At 42.3% G+C, this 27,692-nt stretch overlaps 1 protein-coding gene across 4 annotated transcripts in view; it reads right to left on the reverse strand.

The window, feature by feature from the left end:
• Positions 1–243: 243 nt before the first annotated feature.
• The window catches only part of FNIP1 (folliculin interacting protein 1), a 94,185-nt gene continuing 66,736 nt past the window's right edge, over positions 244–27,692 (reverse strand). For 3 of the 4 annotated variants that reach the window (XM_048862602.2, XM_048862600.2, XM_048862601.2), the window contains 10 exons: positions 27,434–27,569; positions 26,683–26,884; positions 25,850–25,935; positions 18,296–18,442; positions 14,310–14,479; positions 8,226–9,660; positions 7,647–7,815; positions 5,325–5,522; positions 4,697–4,812; positions 244–3,643 (listed from right to left, as the gene is read on the reverse strand). In XM_048862602.2, coding sequence (XP_048718559.1) covers positions 3,565–3,643; positions 4,697–4,812; positions 5,325–5,522; positions 7,647–7,815; positions 8,226–9,660; positions 14,310–14,479; positions 18,296–18,442; positions 25,850–25,935; positions 26,683–26,884; positions 27,434–27,569 — 2,738 coding nt within the window. In that variant the 3' untranslated portion in view covers positions 244–3,564. Of the gene's footprint in view, positions 3,644–4,696; positions 4,813–5,324; positions 5,523–7,646; positions 7,816–8,225; positions 9,661–14,309; positions 14,480–18,295; positions 18,443–25,849; positions 25,936–26,682; positions 26,885–27,433; positions 27,570–27,692 lie in introns of those variants that run through there. The other variant, XR_007358197.2, reaches the window with a different exon arrangement.

A 27,692-nucleotide genomic window follows, 5' to 3' on the forward strand; every position in this document is an offset into this window, starting at 1 on the left:
CTCTTTGGACTGATATTGAGGCCAACATTTTCAGACTTGCATACATAACATTAGACACCTAAATCCAAATCAGGCATGGAATTAAGTGATCTCTGCACCTCTGGTAATCATAACATTTAATTAGGTGACAAAGTAGGGATTTCAGGGGTCTGATATTAGGCACCCAAGTTTCAAACCTGTGGTCATCATGGTTTGTATTTTCACCCACACAAGTCACAAACAAAAAAGAGTCCCACCAGGAAGTAAACTGACATACTGTATTTATTGCACAATTTCCCCCTAAAATTGGGAATGGTTATTATAATACAAGTGCACATCTTGGGAAATATATACAAAAAACAAAAGAGATAACAAATATGTACATTTTACCCAGCATTTTACACATACCACCATCTAAATAATTTAGAGAAAGCAAAACAAATTGTCCTAAAACATCTGTCATAACTAACAGGGAAAATGTATGCAAGGTGTAAAATCCTGTTCTTTTTATTATTATTTTGTTTTGAGCAGACCAGTGTTTGCCAATTGTAACAAAATAAATTTGCTAGTAGATATGTTTAGTATACTTAATGTTTTCAGCCTAAAAATTAAGACATATTAATAGAGGTTGGGAATATTGAAGAAATAAATCAAACAGATTAGTTTTTTTATACACAAAAAAGGTGTGATTCATTTTAAAGAGTCAACACTATAGTGTTGTTAAAGATCCCTTTTTTAAAATTATTCAACAAAGGTGCATGTACCACATTTCTCATGTACCATAAAAGAGAAGTTACAGGAACACTGCCCATCATGCTAAAGTTAAATTTGCATATTTATTACAACAGCAGTATGGTTAGGAAAAGTGTCCATACGTTTTAGACCTAAAGCTCAGATATTCGTCTCACATGGGGAGCTAGCATTGGTGACCTGATAACCACAGTGATGGCAAGATGGCCACTTTGTCTAGGACTGACTGAACAAATGATTGTATTAAAACAGTCTGAGGGAGTTGTGTTAGGCAGAAGAAAGCTGAAAATGATTTATCTTAATGACAATTTTTTCTCTCTCAAGTACTTAATTTTGTGTTGGCAGAGGCCATGTGTTTCTTAGAGTCAACCCCAATTTCAAAATAATGTCCAGAGTTTGCTTAGTGATGAGTAAACAGAAGAGAACAGAGTATTTACTTGTAATAATTCATTAGGGGCTTAATCCTACAAGGTGCTGAGCCATCAAAGCACTTAAGCATGTGCTAGTCTCATTGACTCCAGTGAGACTATTTGTGCTTAATGAGACTAGTACATGCTTAAAGTTAAGCATGTGCTTGAGTGCTTTGATGGATCAGGGCCAGAGTGCTCAATACGTTGTAGTACCAAGTCTTGTACTACTGCGATCAGGTTATATTAACTGTAAACTATGTACAATGTTCAGAATTGTAATTATTGGCTACATACTGTATTCTAGCAAAAACAGTTTAAAATTCGTATTTTAGAACGCAATCCTACATTACTGATGTGTGTTTGTAGAATCAGGCCCTTAAACATTTGTTGTGTTCATTCCAAAACCCAGATGTAATATAATCATGTGCTTAAAAGAGGACATTTAAACAATAAGCAAAGTGACAAATTAAATCTTCAGACTATATTAAATATGAAAGTCTTCCCTGCAGCAGTCAGCATTAGATTTTGTACGCAGACAGAATTTCAGGACACACTGCCCATATTAAAGTTTGGCTTACTTACCAAGTTAGATTCCAGCCCTACAAGGATAATGGTGCAGGTGCAAGTCTGTTCATACGGACACTTGTAGGAACGGAGTCTTAAGATTAAAGTTACGATTTTTTTATACTACTACCAAAACACACTGGGTGAAATCCTGGCCTTGTTGAAGTCAGTGAGAGTTTTGCTATTGATGTCAGAAGGGCTGGGATTTCACCCATTGTTTTTAAGTTCGATGGGGAGGGGGGGACTGTTTTGTTTTTAAAAAACATCCGCAAACCAAAACAGAGAGCATGTTACACATTATTGAAAAGAGGCTTATAGAAAGAACGAGCTATTATAGAATGGTAAAGATAGTTCAGCGAACGAGTGAACCAGTACCTTTCACTTTTATTAGGGATAGGCTGTGAACTCCAGTATACTGAAAATGATCAATGAAAACAAGAACTGTAATTAGCTATGTGAACTGGCTGCTAGGACAAGCAAGCACAGAGAAGCACAGAACGCAGTGTCCAGTGAAACTGAGGTAGTAGCGCCTTTTGATACATAATCACCCACCTGCTGAACGTTCACATCACTTACAACAGAGTGATTCCACAGCCGCTGGTTTTTGCAACTACTGTATGTCTGGCGGCAAAACAATGGTGAGCGAGTAAAGGAGAAATGCTGAGAATGGAATAAACAGCATTTCCTGCTGGTAGCTAATCAAGTCGGTAGAAAAGGGATTACAACCACTTGCATCATTGGGACATTTTGTCTAAAAATAATTTTGATATTTCTATGCAATGGCATAATCACGCATCCACATTTGTAGAACTTTTTTTTTTTTTTTAAAAATATATAGCAATTAGTTACCTGAGCAATTAAGGTTAATAGTCTATTTTTTCCTCCCCCAGTGCTTTGGTACAATTATTTCTAGCTCATTATTTCACTCACTCACTGACTGCTGTAAAAACAATATATTGCCAGAATATTATAGACTGTAAAAATATTAGAGGTAATAGTCATGGCATTTTTGGGATGCCACCGGGAAATTTCAATCATCATTCTCTCTTTAGCATTTGTTGGTTTTGTTTCAAAATTGCATTTCTTCTATTTTTTGTAAGTCATGAAACAAAAGTATCACTATAAAGCAACATTTAAACATTATAGCCATTGAATACCTGTTACAACACCAAGCCAAGAAAGGGAAATAGTCACATTTGCCAGTTTGTTTGTTGGCTCCCCCCGCCGCTTGAAAACGGATTACAAATACATTTTTAGCCGAGTGTCATTAGTAAGCTGTTTACAAAAAATCATTTTTCCTTTGAGAAATATCCACAATTTGACTATTTAGTGAAAAAGCAGTTGTTACAAATCACTGCAGTTTGAGAGTTAGAGATCTTAACCCACTCCTAATAAGTATAAGCCAGTCTCAAGACAGCTGCTTTCTTCTCCTGTTAAAGTTTACAATCAGCAAAAGCACTGTACATTATTACAAAGCAGTTCTTCCTTGCATTCCCTGTTTTTCACTGTACATAATTAGCCTCCTTGCAGAAACTGCCAAAACCATTTGCAGTTCTTCAGCTTTTTCTAAAATCTTGGGTTTTCTTCAGTAACCTCAAACTCAGGCTTTTCAATTATGATTATAGTTTAAATTCTTTTTTATGAATGGCCAAATGGGAGAGAGAAAAAAAAGTAAAAGAACTCTCCAATTGTTTGTATAATATGCAGTCAGTGACGGAGACCCAGTCAGCTCAGCAAGCTGTTCAGTTCAGTTGCCTCCAGTGAAAAGAAACCAGGACAAGTGTGTTTCATGTCTGTCTCCTTGTCTTCCATTTCATTTCCAGGAAGAAAAAAAAAGTTAATCTCTATGCCCTTCAGCATTTTAAAGTAGTATCTGGGCAACATATGGAGAGTGAGTACTTGCTACAGCTGCCAGTAAAGGGAGGTCGCTGGATTCAATCCTAAAAGGAAGAAGAGAAACACTAAATCTAACCCAAAATGTAGGTGGGCTGTACATGTGCATTAACTGCTATATTATCCATGCCAAGCTAAGGTATTTGCAGTTGGACTATTCAAGGAGAGAACTTCTATATTTTATTTATAAAGCTTTAAACTGCAAGTCATTCTCAATGTAAAGTTAAAACATTTGCATTTCTGAAGGCAAGGCAACATCACCATGTGTGATTAAAAATGCGAACAATTAGTTTGTTTTTCAACAGACATAAAAATTAATTCCTGATCTGCCTGGTGACGCACTGACAGATCTTCATTGTCATGCAGAAGACTTGGGTTCCATTTCTGCCTGCTCTCTTGGTCACTGAGCTAACCGTGCTGGCAAGGGAATACATGGGGGGAAATTCGTCCTACCCGCTGCACGCACGCAGCCTGAGTAAAGGAGCTTTATGTGGGGAACTCAGCACAAGTTAGGAGCAAAGGGAGGAGTGGAATTCATTCATTCCCCACTCTCAGGCAAGCCATGGCACTGTGCTGCAGCTCCTCCCTTTGCAGATACTACTTCAGCCTGTGGCTACACACACCCCCCCACCCCTGCATCCTAGCCTTCAACCAATACCCATCTGCATAATGGAGTATTTAGAGCTGGTGATGAGACCGCCTTCCTAGGATCCGTTAAATGGCCTCTCTGCTTGGGCCCCATTCCCACTGAGGGGTGCTACGTGGCATACATGATTCAGAGAGTGTTCTCTGTGCCATGTGGGGAATGTCACCCTGGAGGTATCAAGTGCCTTGTGTTCTTCAACAGGGACTGGCCACCTAAAGAATGGTTCTGATGAACTCTGGAGTGGTGAGTCCAGAGGGGGGGAAATGGAGAGGGATCTTGGAAGACATGGAGACAGCCCCAGAATGGGAAATTCATGTCAAACTAATAGTCCTGATCCTGCACAGGGATCCACTAGTGCAGAGCCTGTGGCTGTGACAACCCTACTAGTACATGTAGAGAGGATTTGTGATAGGGGAAACACATGTGGAAACTGTACTGAACAACGTGATCATACCCAAGTACCACGCCCAGCTCCTTGACATGAACTCGCATCTGGCCCTTGAGGTATTCAGACAGCATCTTGCTTTTGAAATACAGCTCTTGCAGCCGATCTTCCAGGTGCATAACACACTAGGAGCACATGAAAACAATCACATCAGAAACAAAACACCTTGCAGCCCCCTATACCAGCCAAATGCCAAAGAACAACAACACAGTCCCCATAATTCTACTTTCTTTAGTGGACCACGTCAAGGTACATAATTATTTGAAAGCACCTGGCAATAGCAGGGGAAGACACACAGCATGAATGACGCAAACTTTTGTTTAGATTTCTGTTCTGAAAAGTATTGTTTACGTAAAGCATGGATCTTATGGTCCTACTCTAGCAAGACTCTCACCTATTTCAGTGGAAATTTTGGTTGCAAATCAAATCAGGACCAAAAACAGCTATCTTCGTTACAAAACAAAGTTCAACTGAATATCCCAAATGGGCAAAACTGGAAGTTAGAAAATGCACAATATGACCAATTGTGGCTATGTGGAAGTATGAGAAATATCAACTTATAGCATCTTCGTTAACACACTAATTTAAATTATATTCTCAAAATATATTCAGCCCTTTAGATGTCACCCATACTTACAAAATTTGGAGATAAATTATGCTTGTAAAGCTGAAGAGTGGAATGAAGCAGATTGGAGATAAGGCTAGAGACTAACACCTCTTTTCCTAGTTTATTATCAATCATTCGCCTTTGGCTACTGGCCACTTGCACTGTCCATTTATCCGTGTCTGCGATAATGCAAACAGCCTCTGCAATTGGTTCATCCAAAACAGGATGCTTAAAAAAAAAAAAAAAAAAAAAAGACAAAGACAATAGTTTAAGTCTGAGAGTAACAAAAGACAACTCAATTTTTCCAAAAATAATTTGTTCCTGAATAGTGATGGCATTTTTACATACACTGCAATCCCTTAAAAATGGATCTTTATAACAGAAAAGCTACCACAGTTTTAAAAGGAAAAAAATACTACATTTTCCAAAGTAGTTTTCTTTTTATTATCCTCTATTGTATTGAATATCTTCTTCCAAGCATGAATATGTGTTTCAGTGCCCACAAAGTTTCCCCTTGGACATTCAATAAATATTGATGTGTCCTGTTTGAATGGAGCTGACGTTAAATGGACATAGGTTAAAATTATATTTAAAAAAAACCCAACCCCCTGACTCGCTTTAACTGTTAAACTTTAGGTTATTAAAGCTGAAAGCATCCAAAATCTAATTTCCTTGTCACCATGTGTGCAGTTATTTATTTTTTGTATTTCACTCAGTTTGGACACTTTAAATAGTTTCACTCCTGTTACTAGTCAAGTTTTCCTTACTGTCAGCAACAGCTCTGGGGATAAGGTTTGTTAACTGTTGCTGCAGAACCAGCAGAGGGAGCAAACAACAAAGTCCACACTCACTCGTCTAGTGCCTTCAAACAGCGCATTGACAAAATATTTCTCTGCAATGGATTTTACTTAAAAGAAATATTTAGAACTCTGTTGGTCCTTTTCCCATTATATTTTTGGCTTAACTGCTTGAGAAAGCATCCCTTTACCCAGAGCACCACCAATGTGGTGCTATGGTACAGTATGATTTTATTTGAAAGCCAGTGAGTAAAATCTTTTCTAATATTTTATATTCCTGGCAGTGCTTGATGTTATCAATTCAGTTAAAAAGTTTGTTAGGGGAGAAAAAAAATCTCTCTTTATTTTGTGGTATATAAGAATGAAGCATTCGTTTCACTCCAGTAGTCACTTTGAGATACTGAACTGGTTTCTCAAAGTTCAGCTGGGCTTTATTTATAAATGGGTGAAATCCACCCAGGTGTGCAGGGCAACTCAGTGGCTAACATGCATCTGATAGTTTTCTTCCCCTTCCCTGCACATAGCCCTATGGGAAATGGCCACAGATATAGGTAGCCAAACCGCATAAAACGGTGCTATTACTGGGGCTTTGTGGCAGAAGGGATCGTGCCAGAGGGCCTGTTTACTGCTCACAGAAAAAGTGTTCTTTTATCTTTGCTAGGGACTGATCCTGCTCCCACTGAAGCAAGCTATTGGCTTATAGGGAAGAAAGATCATGCCCTTCAATGGCAAATGGCAACCCTTGTCTGTAATGTCTTTTCCTTTAATTTCCACAGAGCCAGAGGGGGTAGGGAATGATGCACTTCCACCCATCCACTCCTCCCTCCAACCTGCCCATTCTCCAGCCTCTCCCCCAGTACAGATACTGGATTATGCGGATAGGACTCTGTTAGGGAAGAAACAGTGCCCTAGAGTCCCCATTCTATAGGAAAAAATAGGAAGAGAAAGGGAGATCAGAGTGCAGAGAGCCCTGCTCCCCATGCGCCTCGGGGTGGGGGTGGGGTGTTTGTCTCTCTTTTCCCCACAAAGCCAGCACCGTTGGGTCATTACCTTCTATGAAAAAGAAATAACAGTACTGGGAGATCCCAGTATTTCTGAGGACAATGTTAAATTTCACCACTGTAAGTTCTGCTTTGCAGACACTCAGGACATCAGCAGTTTGTTTGGGAGACATAAATGGGGAAGGCTATATAGCAGTTCGGACTCCATATCTCATAACGCTATCTAACAACGGGGTTGCTGCACCTAAAAGAAGAGAGACTTCATGATTTCTCTAAGGTTTAACATGAATGTCTCTTTTCTCCTAGGGCATGATCCTTCTTCACTGGCTTCAACAGGACCTTACGGTGCAAATCTGGAGCAGATAACTATAACCATGTTACTCAGGAGTAACAACTGACAGACGACAGCATTGAGAAACTAGTGAAATGGGTGTGTGGAGACTAGAATGGAGCTGTGAGAATAAATATTTTCAGTTCCAGCAGGTTTGCCAGTTCAGAAATATTTGCCTCTCTTTATTGTGTAATATACATTTCATTGGATATAGTTTAATTACCTGCACCGCATGCGACAAATCCGACACCAAACAGTGTCTCAGTTTTTCATCATTTCCTACTCCTTGCAAAACAAAGTCAGGTACGTAAGATGAACAGTAGCCACCTAGCAAGGACCTTCCAAAATTGGCAATACTGGGCTGGATAGAGTTCACTTCAACTAATTTTGACCTGCAAGAAAGGTATATCATGGACATGTACTATAACTAGCACTGATTTCGACTCATTTCAGCTTGAGCAAGTGTGACATTTCCGTTCTGATCATCTCGCCTCTAAACGTGATCAGCTGTCCAACTACATTTTAAAAAGGAACTTCAGTTCAAAGACAGCGTAAAGTATTCAGCCCTTTGCATAAAATACTGTAGAGGAACAAGATACAAGCCAGGGTTGCCATGCATAATTAATACTGTTAACATCCAGATCACCATGCTCTTTAAATTCATTTTACAACCACCGAGCCCAAGAGAATCTTTCCAACCATGGATGCAAAAACAGGCGGCAGGACCTCAAGGCATGTGTGTGGAGGAACGAGGAGAGAGATTATATTTACCATGGTGTCGGTTACAGTTGAAAATACTTACCCAGGAAAAGGGATCTCATCTTCTTCTGTCCAATCTTCATGCTCTCCTACGTAGTAATTACTGTTTTGTCTGGTTAGATCATGACCTGTATCTTCACTTTCACTGTCACCGAGAGCACTATCTGAGCTCTCGTTTCTTGGAATGTCCCAATCAGATCCGGGGGCAACTTTTTTCTCTGAATTCTCTTTATCCCCATGGGGGACACAAATAGAGATTGTGTCTCTTTGGTCCTGCTCAGCAAAGCATTTTTTGCATGTCTCCTGGCGATCAGATTCCATAAACTTACAAAATTCACTGGGTAGTTTGCTGTTCGTTGTACCTAATTTTTTAGAAAGTTCTAAACTGCTGCCGTGATCTAGAACGTCTATAGTTGCTTGCATTGGAATATCATCAATAGTCCTGGTTTCAATTGAACCGTCATCCGTAAAATACTCATCAAACAGACTCATGCTCTCTGCATTGTAAGGATTCGAATTCCAATTCTGATGCGCGCTGGCAACTTGAGGGAACGGTTCAGCTGTCCCACAGTCTCTATTTTGGTCCCCAACAGTTTGTTTTGCTTCACAGTTCTGAGCAGCACTCACTCCTTCCTCCATTGCTGCTTGGTTGTGATGCCTAGCAATTTGTTCCACGACTGCTTGACTTCGGAGTTCAATATCTGAATCAGGAGACATGGAATCTCCAATCAGGAAAGTCACCTTTGTCTGAGCCTCAGCGGTACTACAAGGAAACGCATCAGACAAGAGCTTATCCGGAGGCTTCTTTTCCACTGCTATACCTGTTGATCTTGTTACTCTGATGGCCTGGTTACCAGATTCCAGTGACTCCTCAGTCCTCCATGTTCCTGCTGTTGGCTCTAATCCCGACTCTGCCATTGCACATTTGTCCACTGAAGTTGACCCTGTGCAGATTACGGTTTCCAATTTTGTGTCCAGACAAGATGTCAATTTATCCTTGCACTGCTTAATGTCAGCAGCATTTTCTTGGCAGTCAGCAACAGAAATTGTCCTGCTCTCATCTGAAGAAGTCTCCAGATCCACCTTAGAGGCATTTTGGGCGTATTCTCTCTCTTGATGTGAAACACCCTCTGTATTTTGCCCAAGAAGTGGACACTTGCAATATTTACAGCTACAGTTAGGAGTTCTCATTTCTTCAGACTCTCTAGATAGCAAATTGCTTCTGTTCCTGTGGATTGTTATGAGCACATATTCAGATTCCTCTACCTCTCCTTTCTCCAGTGTGGTAGTAATAACTGTTCCAGGCATTACTATGGCTTCATCTTCCCCATTTTCTAGAAGATGCGTCTCTTGTAGTTCAGAGCATCTTATGAAGTAAGTGAGGAAATAAAGCAATCTCTGGACTAGATCTTGTCTTTTTCCAACCACCACTGTTTTTGCTAATCTCACAGGTGATCCAATAGCCCCATACAAGTCTCCTACAACAGAAAACAAAGCAAGCATCAATATTTTGCAGCTTTAAAATAATCATGCTGTTATTATACAGATACTAGTTTTCTAAGGCCAGGTCAACAGTAGGTGAGATTTGTGGGTAAAGCTAGACCAGTAAACCTCCCTAGTGCAGATACAGCTTATACTGGCAAAAAAGTGCTTTTGCTGGTACAATTGTGTCTACACTATTGCTTTTGCTGGTATAGAAATGTTGCCAAACAAAACAAAGCACACACTCCTAACCAATATTTTTACACTAGCAAAAGTTTCTAGTGTCAATGTTGTCTCAATCAGCTTGGGCAGCTCTGTATTTAGGCTTGACAGGTGTGACAGGGTCAAGCCAGATGGCTACAGGAGAGTGACGGAAGGCAGATATATTAGCCCCAGGTTAAGTAGGTCCCTTTTCCCTGGGTAAGGTAACAGGGAAGGTTCCAGAACAATCAGGAACTTTCTTTAAACAAGGCAGACAGGCTGATTGGAACACCTGCAGCCAATCACGAAGCCGCTAAAATCAATTAAGACAGACAGGCTAATCAGGGCACCTAGGTTTAAAAAGGAGCTCACTTCAGTTTGTGGTGTGTGTGCGAGGAGCTGGGAGCAAGAGGCGCAAGAAACAGAGTGAGAAGGCATACTACTGGAAGACTGAGAAGTACACACATTATCAGACATCAGGAGGAAGGTCCTGTGGTGGGAATAAAGAAGGTGCTGGGAGGAGGCCATGGGGAAGTAGCCCAGGGAGTTGTAGCTGTCATTCAGCTGTTACAGGAGCCACTGTAGACAGCTGCAATCCACAGGGCCCTGGGCTGGAACCCGGAGTAGAGGGCGGGCCTGGGTTCCTCCCATCCCTCCATCCCCCCAGCTCCCTACTTGATACCGGAGGAGTTGACCCGGACTGTGGGTTCCACCAGAGGGGAAGGTCTCTGACCTGTTCCCTGATCCACTAGGTGGATCAGCAGAGACTGCAGGGATTGTTCTTCTTCCTTTCCCCATGCTGGCCAGTGATGAGGCTAACTGAGTGAATGGCAGATTTGAGCCATGAAAGTGGCCAAACTGAGGGCTGCCAGGAACCTCTGAGGTGAGCAAATCCACCGATAAGCACAGGACCCACCAAGGCAGAGGAGGAACTTTGTCACACAGGATTGACTTTAAATTGTTAGTCATCATTAGACAATTTCACAAGACAGAAATTGACCAAAAAACCCACCACCAACAGTTGGCAAGCCCAGCCTCGCCCACATCTAGCGCCCACAAGGGTCTAGTGCAGAGGTGGGCAAACTATGGCCTGTGGGCCACATCCAGCCCACGGGACCCTCCTGCCCAGCCCCTGAGCTCCTGGTCCGGGAGGCTCGCCCCCTCCCCCGCGGCCTCAGTGCGCCATGCCACCGGCGCAATGCTCTGGGTGGCTGGGCAGTGCAGTTGCAGAGCCTCGGCCTGGCCCAGTGCTCTGGGCGGCATGGTTGTAGCACCACCAGCCACCGGTGCTCCAGGCAGTGCAGTAAGGGGGGGCGGGGGGGTTGGATAGAGGGCAGAGGAGTTGGGGGTGGTGGGCAGGGAGCAGGGCTGTGGATAGGGGTTGGGGCGGACAGAAGGCAGGGGCGTTGAATGGGGGCAGGGGTCCTGGGGAGGCAGTCAGGAAGGGGGGAGGTTGGATGGGGCGGCAGGGGACAGGGAGAAGGGGTGGTTGGATGTGGCAGGGGTCCTGGGGCTGGAGGAGGCAGTCACGAATGAGAGGGGGGGTCGGATGGGGTGGCAGGGGCAGTCGGGGTGAGGGGTCCGGGGGCAGTCAGGGAACATGGGTGGTGGATAGTGTAGGAGTCCCGGAAGGGGGGTGGGGGGGGCCATCAGGGGATAGGGATAGTTTGGATGGGACAGGAGTCCCGGGGGAGCTGTCAGGGGGTGAGAAGCAGGGGCGGGGGGGATCAGATAGGTGTGGCCCAGCCCCTGCCTCCTGGCTGTTTGGGGAGACACAGCCTCCCCTAACTGGCCCGAAATATAATTTTGAAAACCCGATGTGGCCCTCAGGCCAAAAAGTTTGCCCGCCCCGATCTAGCCTGATCTAGTGTCATTGGCCCTGCTGTCATGGCCCCGCACTTTAACATTCAGGAGCACAGAGGCCACCCCTAGGCAGGAGCCCCTAGCCATAGGGTGGCCTCTCCCACAGCCAGGAGCTACTCCTCGGGGCCCTGGTCAAGGATCTGTGCTCTCCTGGACTAGGACTGCCTTCCTCGCACCTTGTGCCCCTCTGTTGCACAGGGAGCCCCCTGCAGCCCAGATATCAGTTCTGGGAACCCCCTGCCACCGCACTATCAGCGCTGCCCTAATCCGAACCCTAATACTACTCCCCTTAATTTCCCACAACTATGAATTGTTAAAAACATGCTTAAAAATAAAAATTGCTATTAGTTGCCAAAATTACAAAGAATTACAAATTCTGCCACGTGTATCTCTATTGAATACAGAGGATTGTAATAGTGCTGTTTGACTCATACGGAAGATGATGCACTGATCAGAGGAACATATGAGCTGCCCTATTTAGGCCCAATGGGATGAGTTCAGGGGGAAAGACATATGTTTTCTTTTCAAGGGGTAATTAGTTTTAGAGGGACCCTTCCATGGGCAACAGCCTTAACAGCAACCGTGAAACTACACACCGGATAGGGGTTACGACGTCAGTCTCACCATTACAGTCCAAAGGCAATGGAACCTTTCACCTCTACGCCAAGCCTGGCCCAGATTTACAGCCAGTGAAATTTATCCTGTTATCACTTCAGTGGTCTGTGGATGATGACTAGCTGGGTCTCACACTCTCACTTCAGTTCTTACTGAGCAGGTGTTTACAACACAAAAGCCAACGGGCAAGCTCAGCCGAGAAGCCAAGAATTCAGTGATCACGGAAACGGAGCTGAGCTTTTACTTCTGCAGGAGACTCCTCCAGATCAGGGTTTGGGGTCACTGGCAGGGCAGCAGGGGGAAACTTGTGCGGCCACAGCCCGTGCTCTAACTGTTCTGGGGATACAAAGGACTTTGGTCTCCAGGGCTCTCTATCCAGCACCTTTAATGAGCACTAAATTCATTCAAGCGTGTTTACAGTGCAGCTCTGCTCATGGCTGTCACCGGTTATGAAAGTGAGGATCAAGGAGAGTACATGGCCAGGGATGGTTTATTTCATCTTTATGGCCATTCTGGAGGCAAAAGGGGCCCCATACCAATCCTCTTTTTCCTCTTTCTTTTCACCTGTAGGAGCCACACTGCCTGCTCAGGCAGTCCACCCAAGGCAGTGGGTCAGATAGATGCAGAAGCTGGGTCAGCTGCACCTGCTGGAGGGGATAAGATTGCTCCTGATACTACTGTAAATAGCAAAAAGAAAAGGAGGACTTGTGGCACCTTAGAGACTAACCAATTTATTTGAGCATAAGCTTTCGTGAGCTACAGCTCATTTCATCAGACTAACACGGCTGTTACTCTGAAATACTGTAAAGAGCCACATCCCCAGGAGACTGGAGCAAACCCCACTCCCACCTAAGGGAGAGAGAGCCGAGGGAACAGTAAATCTGTGCCATCCATCAGTGCACAATGTGACAGTGCTGGGGAGAAACACTACCCAGCTGCAGCTCTACCCCTCCGCCTTCTCTTCCCTCCCACCCAGCGCTCTGCAATATTTTGAATGGGGAAGGAGTTCTACCCAGCCCCATGCTTATCAGAGCTGCTCTGGTTGTTTTGTTTGTGCAGGCGAGTGGGGGGCTTGGCTGTTTTAGGGGTACTAGGAGGTGGAGAAGACTCACAGGAAGCCAGAGGGCATTGCAAAGGCACAGCACCTCCCTAATAACAGCTCTGGCTTCCAGCAGATTCCTGGAGTTCTGGGATGTGAGCCTCTTGCAGGCCACCCCTGCCTATACCGAAGTGGGAGAAATTCTGTGAGGGGAACCTAAGTCTTCCTTTCCCCTGACCAACCCACTTCCAGGGGACCTTCTGCCGGAAGGGGCAATATGACTGAATTGTAGGAGTCTTAAATCTTCCTCTCTGTTGGCCAGCCATGAGATGGTGACATGAATAACCACACACAGGGTCTGATCCATTGAAGGCTTTCCATTGGTTTTAATGGGCTTCGGAATGGGTCCTTAGCCCGAGCATTACCTAGGGGTTTTGTGCATTCATCATTCACTGCACCTTACCATTCATGGTCTCTTTAATTGATGACACAGCTGTTTCTTATTCAAATTAATTTTTATTAAGTTTTTAAGTAAGTAATTTTCCTGTTTTCTACTGCCCCACCCCCAACTTGAGTTGTCAAGGATAGCAACCGAGCAGCTAGAAAATGCAGTTTCCCTAAAAGGATCCACAAGGAGACCAAAATCCCCCATCACCATCAAGACACTGTAAGACCTGCCCTGCCTAACATAAAAGGGACTTTGTACTTTTCTGCTGCGGCTTTATTAATGGTAGTGCTTAAAGTAATTACATAGTATATAGTAAATGCAGTATCTCTCTGTACGCTTGATCTATAGAGCTGTATCTTGGTCTGAGGGCACAGGTTTCTACTTGTAAATGATCAGTGGGATTGGTTAGCAGAAGTCACTGCATTGATACACATTTATGTGGTGTTTTAACAGATAGTTTGGTGAGGTTTAAGACATACCTAGTTGCGCCCACAGTGGGTTGTATGGATGAGTCTTGGCCAACATGTCCACACTCTGGGAGGAATGCTTTTCCAGGAAGATTTTTATAGGTGGCTGTCCGTTTGGCATGACTGTCGGGACCCAGGCCAGGTGGTTAGTCAGAATTGCAGTCAGAAGGGCTGGTAAAAATCTGAAAATGAAACACTCAGTGTCACTTTTTCCAATGAGGCATTCATAGAATTAAAGCAACAGCAATTCTATAATCTAAAAAACGCAGGAATGCTAGCTTCCTAATAAGAACACAGAGACAGTAAAGACCACTCGGTCTGCTTGGATTTCTTTATGCATCAGGCTGGAAAAGAAAACGTACTGCCCAAGATGAGAGGCATTTCTTGGAAGGAATATAAAATTAAAACTGTAGAACGTTTCCATATTATGGGCATTTTAATTCCTCAGTTTAGCAATATTATGAGACTTCTATTCATCAATGATTCCATGCATCGCAAGCTGTTTATTGTAGCCATAGATTGTGCTAAAAAATCTCTGTGAAACCAAAAGATCTGGTGAATATATTTACTAATAGTACACAGAGTACCATACTGCTAACAGAACTAATTGTAAGTACAGTTTATTATTAGAAAACACTAAACATATTATAGAATTTGCATCTAAAGGTAAAGGGTGGGTTTTAATTAAGTTGACATTCCACTTTAGCAACTCTTTCACTGTCCAATAGTTCTTAAGTATGATATATTCTCAAAACAGAAGTTATTGGGCTTTATTACAGGAGTAAATGGGATGAAATTCTGTGATTTGTGTTATACAGGAAGTCAGATGAGAATATGATCTAAAGGAATTATCCATTTTGGTCTTAAAATCTGTGAATCTATGAAAAAGAACATCTCAGGAAGAAGGATCCTTTATAGTTACTATCAAACCCTGAAAACAGATAGACATTGTGCATAACAGTTATGCAATTTAAAAATGAGACAGTCACTTGCTTTCAAAAAATGCTCCAAGTTCTGTGGCATCAACACATAGCTCTGTAACTATCAGCCTGGAAAGGTGCATCTCTAACAGGCAAAAACAGTTTTCATTTGCCAAGTTAAAAAGTTGGGTGAAAAAGCTTTTTGAAAAACAGAACTAGTAGATTTAATGTAATGATATAACATGGTTATTGACACTGCACAGATACCAGCTTCACATTCAAATATAAATTGGGTAACAATCACTGGGAAGACTTTAAATAATCCCTTTGAAAGATGAGATCAAACCATTCTTCATCTGAAATAGGACTTTTACTACAGCAGATTTGAATTTAACATCAGTCATATGCTACTTTCACTCCATCAAGGCATGACAGAAAAACCTACAAAGCAACATACTTCATACAATAACCAAATTTTAAATTTGCATTTATACAGAAACACTACATTAAAGGATTTTAAAAGTCATCAAGGTGACACCTTGTTGTGTCTAAATATGGGAAGACAAAATTACATGCTTCCCTTCTTCCAAGCATTTTCTTTGTTTTTGTCCATTTGTATTTCAACCAAATTGTGTTTTTATAGGCCTTTGTTTTGCAAAGATATTAAAGGTAAACTGAGTCATTCAGGACAGAGAGAGACCTTGTATCTTGCAAGTGTTGGAAGTGCTTTGTATGCTTATGGCACTCCAAACAAACAACAATCATGCATCTATAGCTAATCCAATCAGATGGGAAATTTAAAGTGTTAGTGGGTTACAGATTCTATCCCTATTCCCGGTGGCTCAGTAATGTTAAACTGAGTTCAACAGAGCAGAACCCTTTGTTCTATTAAAGCATTATGAAAAGGTAAATTACTATTGTTTGAATTATTTTCTGTAGGCAGTATTCTGCACAGATTCCTGCTGCTGAACTGCACTGACAGTAATTTGAGAACTGTAAGTTGAGAACTGTACACTGAGTGGACATTTTACATTTAAAAAGTCCCACTTGTTGGGGGAGAGAGAAAGCGTACATGGAAGACACAAATATGATGGATCTGGGGAGGTTCTGACCTACAAAGTGTAATCATTTTCCTGCAGTCAGCTGTTAGGCAGTCAACTGTTGGCAAATCTTAAAGGAGAAGCAGCACCTCATAGGGCTTCTGAGTTTCAGTGGCATTTTTGTTTGGATATTGTTTTTCCACACATTCTTCCCCACAGCAATGCTAACCAAAGGAGCTGCAGGAGGCCAGTGAGCTGGAGAAAGGGTTATTAACTCCACTTCTCCTACAGATATTTGCAGAGAGGTGACCAAGGACCTGGCATTCCAAGATTCCTCTTCAGACCAACAGGTGGTGATGGTTGGCCTGACTACAATTTCAGGTGCCCCTGCCAAAAATACCCCCCACCTCCAGATCCCTCTGGGCCTGAGCAGAACAGAGTCTATTTAAATACAGTTTTGTAGATCTTAAAAACCCAAAGGCTTTAGTCCTCTTGCTCTTGATTGCTGGCTGGAGAGAGTAAGGTGGAATAAATGAATGGAGCTTTGGAAATAAACTAGAAACCTACAGGTGTTGGGTTTGATTCTCCTTCCACACCAATGTGTATTAAGAGCATTTCTATTGAAAATAATGGAGTTACATCAATGTAAAACTGGTGTGACATAGTGGAGAATCAGGCTCACAGACTTCATTGCTGCTAATACCCTCACTGAAGCATTTAAAGGACAACACCATCCTGCCCCATTTAAAACAAAAACCAAACCAAACCAAACCACACTAGAAAATATCTCTTAGACTGTACAGTTCAGAATGACTGTGGGCTGAGGAGTTTAATCTTGGCCAAATGCTTCCATCCCGGTTGGAACTTATTTTGGGAAAAACATTTTAAACTCCCTCTACAAATCATCAGGGCTTTTCACATTCCACTGACGTCTGCTGGCACTCATACTGCTGCAAGAGATCCCTTACTTACAGGAGGTTGACGATGCTGCACGGTAATTGTGACCTTCCTGTCAGGGGGATAAGGATTGTGAAATTACCACTCAGAGGCAAAAGTAAAAGGCTCTGAGGAACAGCAGAGTCACATTTTCCTTTGCAGATGCCTGAGCTACACTGACCAGCTGCTGGATCTTCTCCTGTCCATTTCTTTGAGTTAAGAGCTGCTTTGCAGTTCTATTCTCTCTCAGACTTCACATATTTGTGCTTGGTATAGGATTTCAGTGAAGCCACACTTTTTAATCTCCCATATTTAAGCCTTGGAGGAAGAGGATGAAGAGAAGAGAAGACGAAAGAGTGACTCTGTAAGATTCCACAGTTGAGTTAACCAAGAACTTTTTTATTCTGAATTCTTAGCACCCGCTTAACGCTTTACCCTTTCGGGCCCCGTGGTGGGTTCTAATGTAGCACAAGTCCTCATTAATGCTTCATGAGGCCCTGGCTTTTTGTGGAAGCCAGGCTACTAACAATTTGTGATCAGACTCTGCCACCTGAGTGGCTCTTCATGAATTTCTGACCTTGTTCATTACAGCTCTCCTATTCAATGGTTTTGAAAGGTAGATTAATGCATTTCATAGGGGATGTTTTCCCTCCTCCCCTCATACCATCTCTGGTTTTCTTTAGCCATCTTTTGAAGGCTTATTCTTGAGTTGGGATTTGATGAGATTGAGGGGAAGGAGTCATATAAGAGACTTTTTGTGTCTTCCTCTTGTCTTGCAGACTAGAATGTGTGTGACTTTCAGGGTACATCAACAATGTAAAAACAAAACCCCGCAACTGTGCGTCTCAGAGCCCAGGTCAACTGACTCGGGCTCAAGGGACTCCTGATACTGGGCTAAAAATAGCAGTGTAGACATTCAGGCTCGGGTTGGATCCCTAAGCGTCTACACTGCTATTTTTAGCCCCACAGCACAAGCCCTGCGAGTCTTTCTTTGCAGCGTAGAAATACCCTTAGCTGCCGCTAGCTATTTCATCAGCCTTTGTCTATGTTAAACACTGACAGCACGAAAAAAAACAAACAAACCCTAAACTAAACAACTTACTGATTTTTTGAGGCATTTTCCATTAAGAAAGTGAACTCCTTCATGAAGCGATGGCACAGCTGGTTCTTTTCTGGGATCCCTGACATCATGGTAAGCCAGACAGGTTCGCCAATACGTGGCATGGTATAGAGATTGCAAATAGTTGTTCTAAAATAAATTTAAGAAGGAAAAGACATATGGGTAAAGAATTTATTATAATATTTAGTTCCAGTGGTTATTTATGTCAAACGTAAAATTTTTGTTATCAACTATTAGCCAAACTCAACAGAAACAAAGAACCTTTCACCAAATACACCAAATTCACCTTTCCACTGTTGCAAATTAAAACACTAGAAAATCCTTCTCAAACTGATCTCAAACACAATAATGCACATTGTCGAGGTTCAACAGGTTCCCTATTTAGAATGCAAAGGAAATGAAGGATTCCAGACAAATAATTGGTTTAGCATTCCTTTTTTTGTTTGTTTTAATAAATTTCCTGCTTTTTATATATGACATTCAAGCCACATAAATCCTTCCCAAGTCTGACTTATTTGGTGAATATGGAAATTTTGTGTGCGCATAATTTATGAAGTATTTTCATTTGCTGCTTAGTTTAGAATCAACAAATATCTCCACCAAATCCATAAGTGTATGGATTTGCAGAGAGACAGACCAGTTAATTCTTTACATGTAAATTTACTGCAGGTAATTACTGGACTGAAGGGTTACTGCATCTGTCCATACCTTTTTAGTCTTACAGAGGACAGTAAATATATGATTAGAATTTTGACTGTTTGCTAAAGCACCAGATTAAAATCTCAGATTATTGCCAAGTTTTCCTCCCCCATCCTAATGGGTTTTGTTTTAAGTACAGCACCATTAAACAAAATATTAAACCAGCAACATTCCAATGCTGTCAGCAACTTTGAAGAAGTCAAAGGAAATGCCTAACCACTTCAATTGGGTTTTCCCCAACTAAACAACTACTTTATCTCCTCCCTCCCCCCCCCCCCCCAAAAAAAAAAAAAAAGATTAACAAGTCTCTTTCATCTAACAAGACATGCACGTCTCAGTTTCTGGTAAATCATGCCTGCTCAAATCTCTTGCTTATAATGGTGTTTTCCAAAAGATCAGTGTATTGGCCCCAAACTTATCCTCTGCTCAGAACGGACACTTCTAGACCAGAAAACTGACGGTTATGCATGCCAGGAAGATGAACGCACTCAAGAAGCAGCTGCCAAAAAAGCTGAACCAATGAAGATTTAGTTGAAGATCTCTTGGAAGTGAAGAAGCTCTGGATGAGAGCGTCTGTGATGCAAGCCCACAGAAATATTCTAATATGACAGCAGAATTCAAAGGCAGAAATTGCCCTCAGGCAATTGGGCTCAGCGAAAAGAAAGAAAAAACCAACCAAACAAAAAGAACCCCCCCAAAACAAACAAAAACACACAATGCCAGGAACCTCAGAGCAAATGGAAAATCTCTGCCCAGACTGAACTCAACGGGCCTGTCAAAACTTCCAACATATTGTACAGTGTTCAGCAAAGCAGTCAGAGAAAAGGGGAGGAGGGCGGCTTTCTCTTTTTAAAAATGATTCGCTCTATTGATTTTCATTTTTAAAAACAAATTCTACCCGGTGTTAGTAACATTCAAAACTGTCCCTCTCTTCCTTGGCAAAAATCTTACAGTAAGCGCTTGAGTCTCAGTTACTCCGTTCCTGCACTTGTGGCAGGAGAGAAGCGGGATGGGAGTTAGAGGGGAGGAACAAATGTGGCTTTAAAGCCACCTTTGTGCTCACCATATTCTCAGGCAGTCTACGTGGCCCTAGGCTGCTGTAACTTACACTCTGCTTCTCATGGCTCCGTGTGGGCTCTGGGAAGCAGAGAACAGTGGTAGGACAGTATGCTGTGGCCATGGCTGCGTGCATGGCCTGGGGTGGTAAGGAGGGGAGTGTGTTTGTGCTGAGGCATTAGAGCTTGAAGGTCTCAGACAAAGTGCAGCTGCTTCAGTTCATTGGGGAGTTGATGCCTCCAGGGTAAATCGTCACACTTATGAGTTACGGCTAGAAACAGGATTATGAAAAGAGAGCCTCCCACCAGCCCTGATTCACAGCCCCTTCTCTTCAGTGGCCTTTACATCCCGTTAGTCGAGTGGGAGAAATCCTGAGTATCAGACTGCATATGACAGAGCTAAAAAACTGGTGTCAGACTCTACATCGTGAGAGAGAGCAGACCTTAAAAAGCCAGAGGTAAATCTAAGAGCTCGTAGGTAATAACCCCTCTGTGCTTCCGTGAGTGCAGACTAACACCAAATCAAGCTCCCTGCAGCTGTTCAGCTGGTTTCAAAGGAAAAAGAAACTATTTCTACACTAAAACCAAGATATTAAAATATTTGTTTTTGTTGAAAGGAGAGCTTGAGTCTTGTGACTTGTTATTTACTATTCTGGTAACCAAGGCTGCATCTGCAACTGATAGTGTTTCCTCAGAGACAGATCAGATTCCACTGGCCACCTGCCAGCAGGCATGTGACTGCAGTAAAGGGAACCTTCAATACCAGACATGTAAGTAATGGCACAGAAACCAAGGACAAGGATTAACTGCTTTGCAGCTCTGCAGATGGGGGTGGAAATCCCTCCTTTAAACTCAGAAATATTTTCCCAAACAAACGAACAAATATTCCTACTTTCATCGATCACCAGCCGTGATCTGCAACAAACACCACATTTAAAACCACCAGTCCCCTCCCCTTCGCTGTTCAGACCCAAACTTCCCCAATTCTGTATGCACATCAGCACCTTAAAGTGACAAGTCAGGGAAAGTTCACTTCGTAAGAGACTCTCTTCCTGTGAACCTTAAAAATGGGTTACATTTAGAAATGCGTAGGGGAGTCTGAACTTTAGCCTAGAACTCGCAGACACTCATGGTGTGGTGGGCGAGCAGACACGTCCCTGGCAGTGCAGGGAACCCTAAAGAAAATGTCATCTCTCATAATAGATTTCTCAGCTTTGAAAACATACACAAACGCACACACAAAGCCGTCGGAGAGCTGTGCTGTGTGTTGCTGTGGGTGCAGAGAGCACCTAGCACGCCCAGGCTACTACCAGAATACAAATAACCATTATGCTTATTAAGAATGCAACTGTACTCCTTTGGAGGTAGCTCTGCCTACTGGTTAGAGCACAAGACTATAGGACTCTTTTCCCTGCTCTACACTCACTGTGACACCTTTGGAAAATTCTTTCACTCTTGTAGCGATATAGGAACCCCACTGGGAGAGGCACTGCACAAAGTCAGATCAAAAAGATGGTCCATGCCCCAAAGGACTTCTCCCCGTGCCTCAGATTCTCAATGGGGGTAATAATACCTCAGAGAAGTGTTGCAAGGTTTACTTCATTGCTGTATGTAAAGCATTTTGAGGTTCTTGAAGGAAAAGTGTTATTAAAATACTATTTTATGATGAGAAAATCTTAAAAATGCTCAGAGTATTTTTCTTTTATGTTAAAATAATTTTGCTGGCTTGCAAAATTCATTAACACTTACACTTTCCCTCTCCCACTCCATTTTATTTTCCTCTATAAAATGGGCATTTTCTTTAGACATGAAAAATATTACATTCAGAATGCAGGATTTTGGATTAGGAGCATGTCTGTTCTTTTTTGTCACCATACCTTCTGCTGCTCTGGGACAGCCCATGCAATATGCAAGACTCATGCACCTTGCTGAGTTATGCATAATGCAAGGGGCCATACTGCACCATCAATTTTTAAGCAGAACTCTCCACGGACGTCAGTAATGTAATCTGCTTAAATATCACTGGTATGAAATAGGCCTAAGTCTGGTGCAACCATGTTACAAGAGGTGTTTCCCTTGTTATGTTTTTAATGTTTCCTCAGCTATCTGCATATTTACCACACCCGGAGATGCCACATGGATATTATTCAAATGCATAATCAGCACTATTAATGCACTCTGTTGGCTTGGCCCTTAGGGTTTTGAGAGCATCTGAACGTGTATGCAAGCACAGTAGCTTACTTTACAAAGCACGTGTCTGTGTATCTGAGATCTGAAGACAGCCTTCAGCCTGCGAGTCCAGTGTTAACAGCTAAATCCATTAGTAGTTTAAAAAATTTTAAAAATGTTTTAAAGTGAATAACAATTCAAGGTAGTTCTAGAGTTTGATGCTAATATTTATTAATATCAACAATTTGCAGCAGGAAAAAAATTTCAGTCTGGGCCATTCATGGTAACAGCTTCCCCTCTCGGAGTATGAGGTAAGAGGAGCAAACCAGGGCACAATTTCTTCTTTACTTAGATTGTAAGGTCTCTGGGGCAGGGACTGTCTATTTGTTCTGTATTTGTACAGCACCAAGCACAACAGGTGGGAGCCCTAGTTGTGCTATCATAGCACCCGAGGTCCTGTCTACAAATCATAAATAAGAACATGTGCAGGCAGGTAAATGTAGAAAATCTAGAGGGCCGGATCCTCTCCTGCATTAGAGCAGCTTGACGCTGCCATACCAGCACAAAGCTGACCTAAAGCCATCTGTTCCAGCCACAAGAGGATCTTCCCTGCATAGGGGTGTCTTTGGACGGTAGCAGGTCTTGCATTCCTACCATTCCCAGCAGCCAGTGCAGAAGTGTGTGGCCCGGGAAAGTTATACATCCTAGTGATTCATGGGCTGCTGTCAGAGCCACACAGGGCCAGAGGCAGTTGGTGCCCATCAGATTTAAAGTCTAGCTTGGTCTGTATCTTTAACATACAGCATATAAAAAGCTGACCATTACTTAAAAAAAAAAAGAAAAAGAAAAAAGAAACCCAGAACCAAACTAACTTCATGGTAAATCTCTGTATCTTGGAAAGTCACAAGGCAGGGCCTCTGTTCAAAGTGTCCCTCGGGAATCCCCATTTGCGTGGCCAAGAATGATCAAGGATTGACTAGATGTCCCGTGGGAAAGGAGGAAAGACAGCGAGATGCAGCATTATGCTACTTACTGCAGAATTAAGCTCATAGAGAAAGGCTGAAGGGCGGAGGGATGTGGGGAAGGGGAATTCAGGAAAAACAAGGCAGGTCCCAGAATCTAACAATGGACGCTGCCTGAGCACATGGTGAGAAGAATAATCCCCTCAGGATTCCGCTTCCTTCCTGCAGCCCAGAACAGATTTTTGTGGTTGGCAAGGAGAGGGCCACGGGTGGACCATCCTCATGTTCACTTCACCTCAGAGAAGTACATCAATTAATCTTTCAACTCCTTGGTGGTAAAGCAGGGAGCCCCACTCTCAGCAGATATAAATTAACGTTGTGCCATTGACTTCAGTGAAGCTATGCTGATTTATACCAGCTGAAGATCGAGTCAAGGATGTCGTATTCTCGTTGTTAGCAAGGACATATACTAACAATGCCATCACTATGGGGCTAATGGTGGGGTTAACATTACACACACACACACGAATTTGCTGAATAATGCAGAAATCAAAGTGCCTATCCAGAAGATATTCCATTTAACCCCAAATAGATTTCTGAACTCAATAATCCAGATGTTGATATTTAGATGCACCTCTTTTGGTACAAACACTTTACTTAGAAAAAAAACAAACCAAAAGCAAGTGTTTTTCTGTTCCATAACAACATTTTTATAGTACACAAGTTACAATATAGCACCACTATCCTACACAGCACAGAGAAATAAGGTTCTAGAAGGCAACCAAAAGCCGCAAAGGGGCATTTGTAGCGTACATTCCTATTCACATACTTAGTTAAAATATAAAATCATCCAAACGAAGGCTGCAGCCCCAGGAAATCCATACTGGATTTAATTCACCCAATTATGCTGCAATGGAACAATATTTACAGCATCATGGAAACGCTGCATACAACGGGTAGTACACATACGTGTCCATTGAGGGTTACACAATCAATGTGTCATGTGAATGATCACATTTGACAATACTTTAAAGCCTCAGAAAACAAGCCTGTCAATCTTGCCCTATAAAGTGGGGTGTTTTGTTTTACTTTTCCACGTGCATTTTCACCCTACAAGTATGCAGACGAGAACCTTCAACTTCTCTATTCAAACTGTGCACGTCGTCTACACTTCAGCTACAGCACAACCAAACAGAACTTATTTAGAGGGGAAGAACACATGGGTGAATTTCTTCTGTGCTGTGCCTTGCAGAAGCACAGCACAGAACTTGAATGCTAAGGGAGGGAGCCTAAGGGCGCTTCAAGCCACCTTTGAACCTGCCAAGTCTCCCGATGCGATGCCAGGCTGCTCCTAGAAATAGCCCCCAGGACAACATATGCAGGCCAGGTGGTGCTGGAAAGACTCACAGTGGTGTGTATTACAGGCCTGTCCCTCCATCCTGGACAGACAGCCGACAGAATAAAGCAAATGCATGAAGAACTGAGGATTTGGCTCATTATGAGATGAGAGATGTTTGGAAAATAGAACTGTGCTACGTTTGCCCTTAAATATCACATAATCCATGGCTATTCAGTAACACGACTGTAATTCTGCTGACTGAAACTAAACTGAAAAGTCATTTTTTTCAGATGAATGGTCCCGCAGGATCTTTCACTGCTAAGAAAAACACCCTGTGAGTGGAAAGCAAAAGGTTAACTACTTTTTTACAATATAATGTTGCCTTCTACAGGGCTTGTTAAATGTAGTTCTAGTCTCTCTCTTTTTTCTTTGCCCCTCCATCCCCCATGCTACCTGAATTACTGAAGGAAAATGCCAGTGATGTACTCATCTGTGTTATTTCTCAACAGAACTGAATAGATGCTAGGTTTTGATATTGCCCCTCTCCTTTGTGCAGGTGTCAGAAGAAAAGCTTAGATGTTTTTTGAAAGATGCTCCTCCCCTCCAACAAACTACCTATGAGCAATAACTATGGTTCCCCTCAGAGATCTGAGAGGGGGAAAGGTTACGTTCTATTCACAGATTAGGAAAAAGATGAACTAGAACAGTGTTTCTCAACCAGTGGGTCGTGACCTACAGGGTATACCATGAAAGGCAATCAAAGTTTTCAATGTCTCACATCCCCTCTATTACAGTGTAAAGCAAAGAAAATCTCGCTCACCTGTTCCCCACACAGCCCTGCCCTTTCATGGTCAAGTACTCTCTGACATCCTCTCAAAAACATACACCCAGGTAAATTATACAGGCTTTCGCAAAAAGAAAAGGAGGACTTGTGGCACCTTAGAGACTAACCAAGTTATCTGAGCATAAGCTTTCATGAGCTACAGCTCACTTCATCGGATGTAGCTCATGAAAGCTTATGCTCAAATAAATTGGTTAGTCTCTAAGGTGCCACAAGTACTCCTTTTCTTTTTGCGAATACAGACTAACACGGCTGTTACTCTGAAACCTATACAGGCTTTGCAATGGTAGCATTAATACAGTTTTCACCCTGACTTTTACAGTCAGGGTAAGTGGGTCAGCACTCATTTTTTACTTTGAATAAGAGGTTGCCAATCTGAAAGCATTGAGAAACACTGCACTACAAAGGATCTGGAAGAACTCAAGCACATTAAAAGATACAGCAATAAAAGTTTTAAGACTAAATACTCACCTGAATTCATTTAGGGCGTCTACAATTCTGTTATATGCCAAGCTCCGTTGACTGGCATCAGCTGATCTACGGCTCATTTTCATAGCCTTGAAAACAATCATTAAACAGATAAACGAACGCCAGACATGGCAACAGAGGTAAAGAAAATGGAAAACAAAGTCATGTGTTTGGCTTTATCTTTTATGCAACCAGTCAGGCAAATAACATTTTTTTAAACATGATAAATGATGGTACATTGCTAATTTTCATACGCAGGGAGAGTTTTATGTGTTTGCAGCCTCTTTCTCTTCCGCACTTTCAGTGATGAAAGCCAGAAAAGGGTTCAAAGGTTTCATATAGTCACTACTAAAGCATTTCCTAGAAGAGGGATTTGAGACGAATTTATATGTAGAACTGTTCATTCTTAGAGAATCTGATAAGATTAGGAATCAGCAAAAAACAAAAATACTAGAGTTATTTAGAGCCCATACAAGCCCACTGAAGGATCCTGAACCTGCAATGCAATCCACTAGAGTAGACTCTTGTATAGCTAAGGAAAGGAGGCAAAGGAGGTCCTAAGCCACCTTTCAACCTTGGTTGATATTAGAGCTGGCTGGGAGCTGAAATTCCAGTGCAAGTTAGAGCAGCCTAAGGACTGTTCTAGCTTCCAGTGATCCTTGCAGAATAATGCAGCATGCTTTGTCCCCACCCCAACAGAGTCCCTATGCTGTTAGTAGGAAGCAGGGTCAAAGATCTGGCCCACTGAGCATAAATCATCTACAGATACATTAGTAAGATGCAAGGAAAAAAAAAATCGAATACAGAAAGTAAACGAAACCCAAGAGACTGTTTACCTGTTCTATTGCACTCTTCAGTTTGTTCATGTGACTCTCAAAAAGAGGGAAATGTGAAAAAAAGAAGTCATGAAATTTATTATTTTCATCTTCATCCTTTGAGAGTGAAAATATCACACCAATTGCTATCTTCTTTTTCCTAACAATTCCCGGGCTGGGACCAGAGCTGTCATCTGACAAATTAAAGCTTTCCTCTACGGACCTTGAAGGGGAAAAAGAAAAAGCTTGAGGAATTCATTGCTTTAAATGGCAGTTTGAGTTCTATGTAATTAAATATCAGAATAAATATCATTTAACTTAAACTAACTCCTTTTGTGTGCATTTGTTAAATCATCTTCCTTGGTAACATCAGTGTTGTCACTCTATAAAAGCATAACACATTATTGAAAGATGGGCCTTAAATCTCAAAGTCCAGATCTGATGTTTGTGGAGTTCAGAGGTGGTATTTCAATTTACACCTATTTTTGCCAATAGTTTGCTATTTTATTAGGATCTCAGGGCTTCTTCTCTTCAGAACTTGAATCCATATTTTTACCTGCAATTTGTTGTCCGTTTCTACTACGTGAAAAAGCAGTAAACACTATGAATAAATAAACCACAAAAAGCACCATAGATAGAATTCTAATTTCACTTACACCTGTATAAATACACCACAGCAAGTAATGGTGTTACACTGGGGTACGCCAGAGCAGAATCAGACTACAGGAATCTGCAAGAGCCTAAGGTAAAACCAGCGTTATCTCCAGCTCACCATCTAGGGAAGACCCCATTCTCCAAGCTTGTGGTCTGACTGCGACGCCAGCGTCTTTGGTAACTGCTGGCACAGCTTCTGGTAAGCGAAGAGCCCGGGGAAGGAAACGGAGTGATGAGCAGGCTGCTAAGAGATGCTGTAAGAATTAGAAAAACCAAGTGAAACACTTCCTACATAGCTAAGGCACACAAAAGAAAAGAATATTTGGGAAATTATGGTAGCAGTTAGAGGGACCCCACTAAATGTATCTGATATAACT

The sequence above is a fragment of the Caretta caretta genome, chromosome 8 (genome assembly GCF_965140235.1).
Source record: "Caretta caretta isolate rCarCar2 chromosome 8, rCarCar1.hap1, whole genome shotgun sequence".
NCBI lineage: Eukaryota > Metazoa > Chordata > Testudines > Cheloniidae > Caretta > Caretta caretta.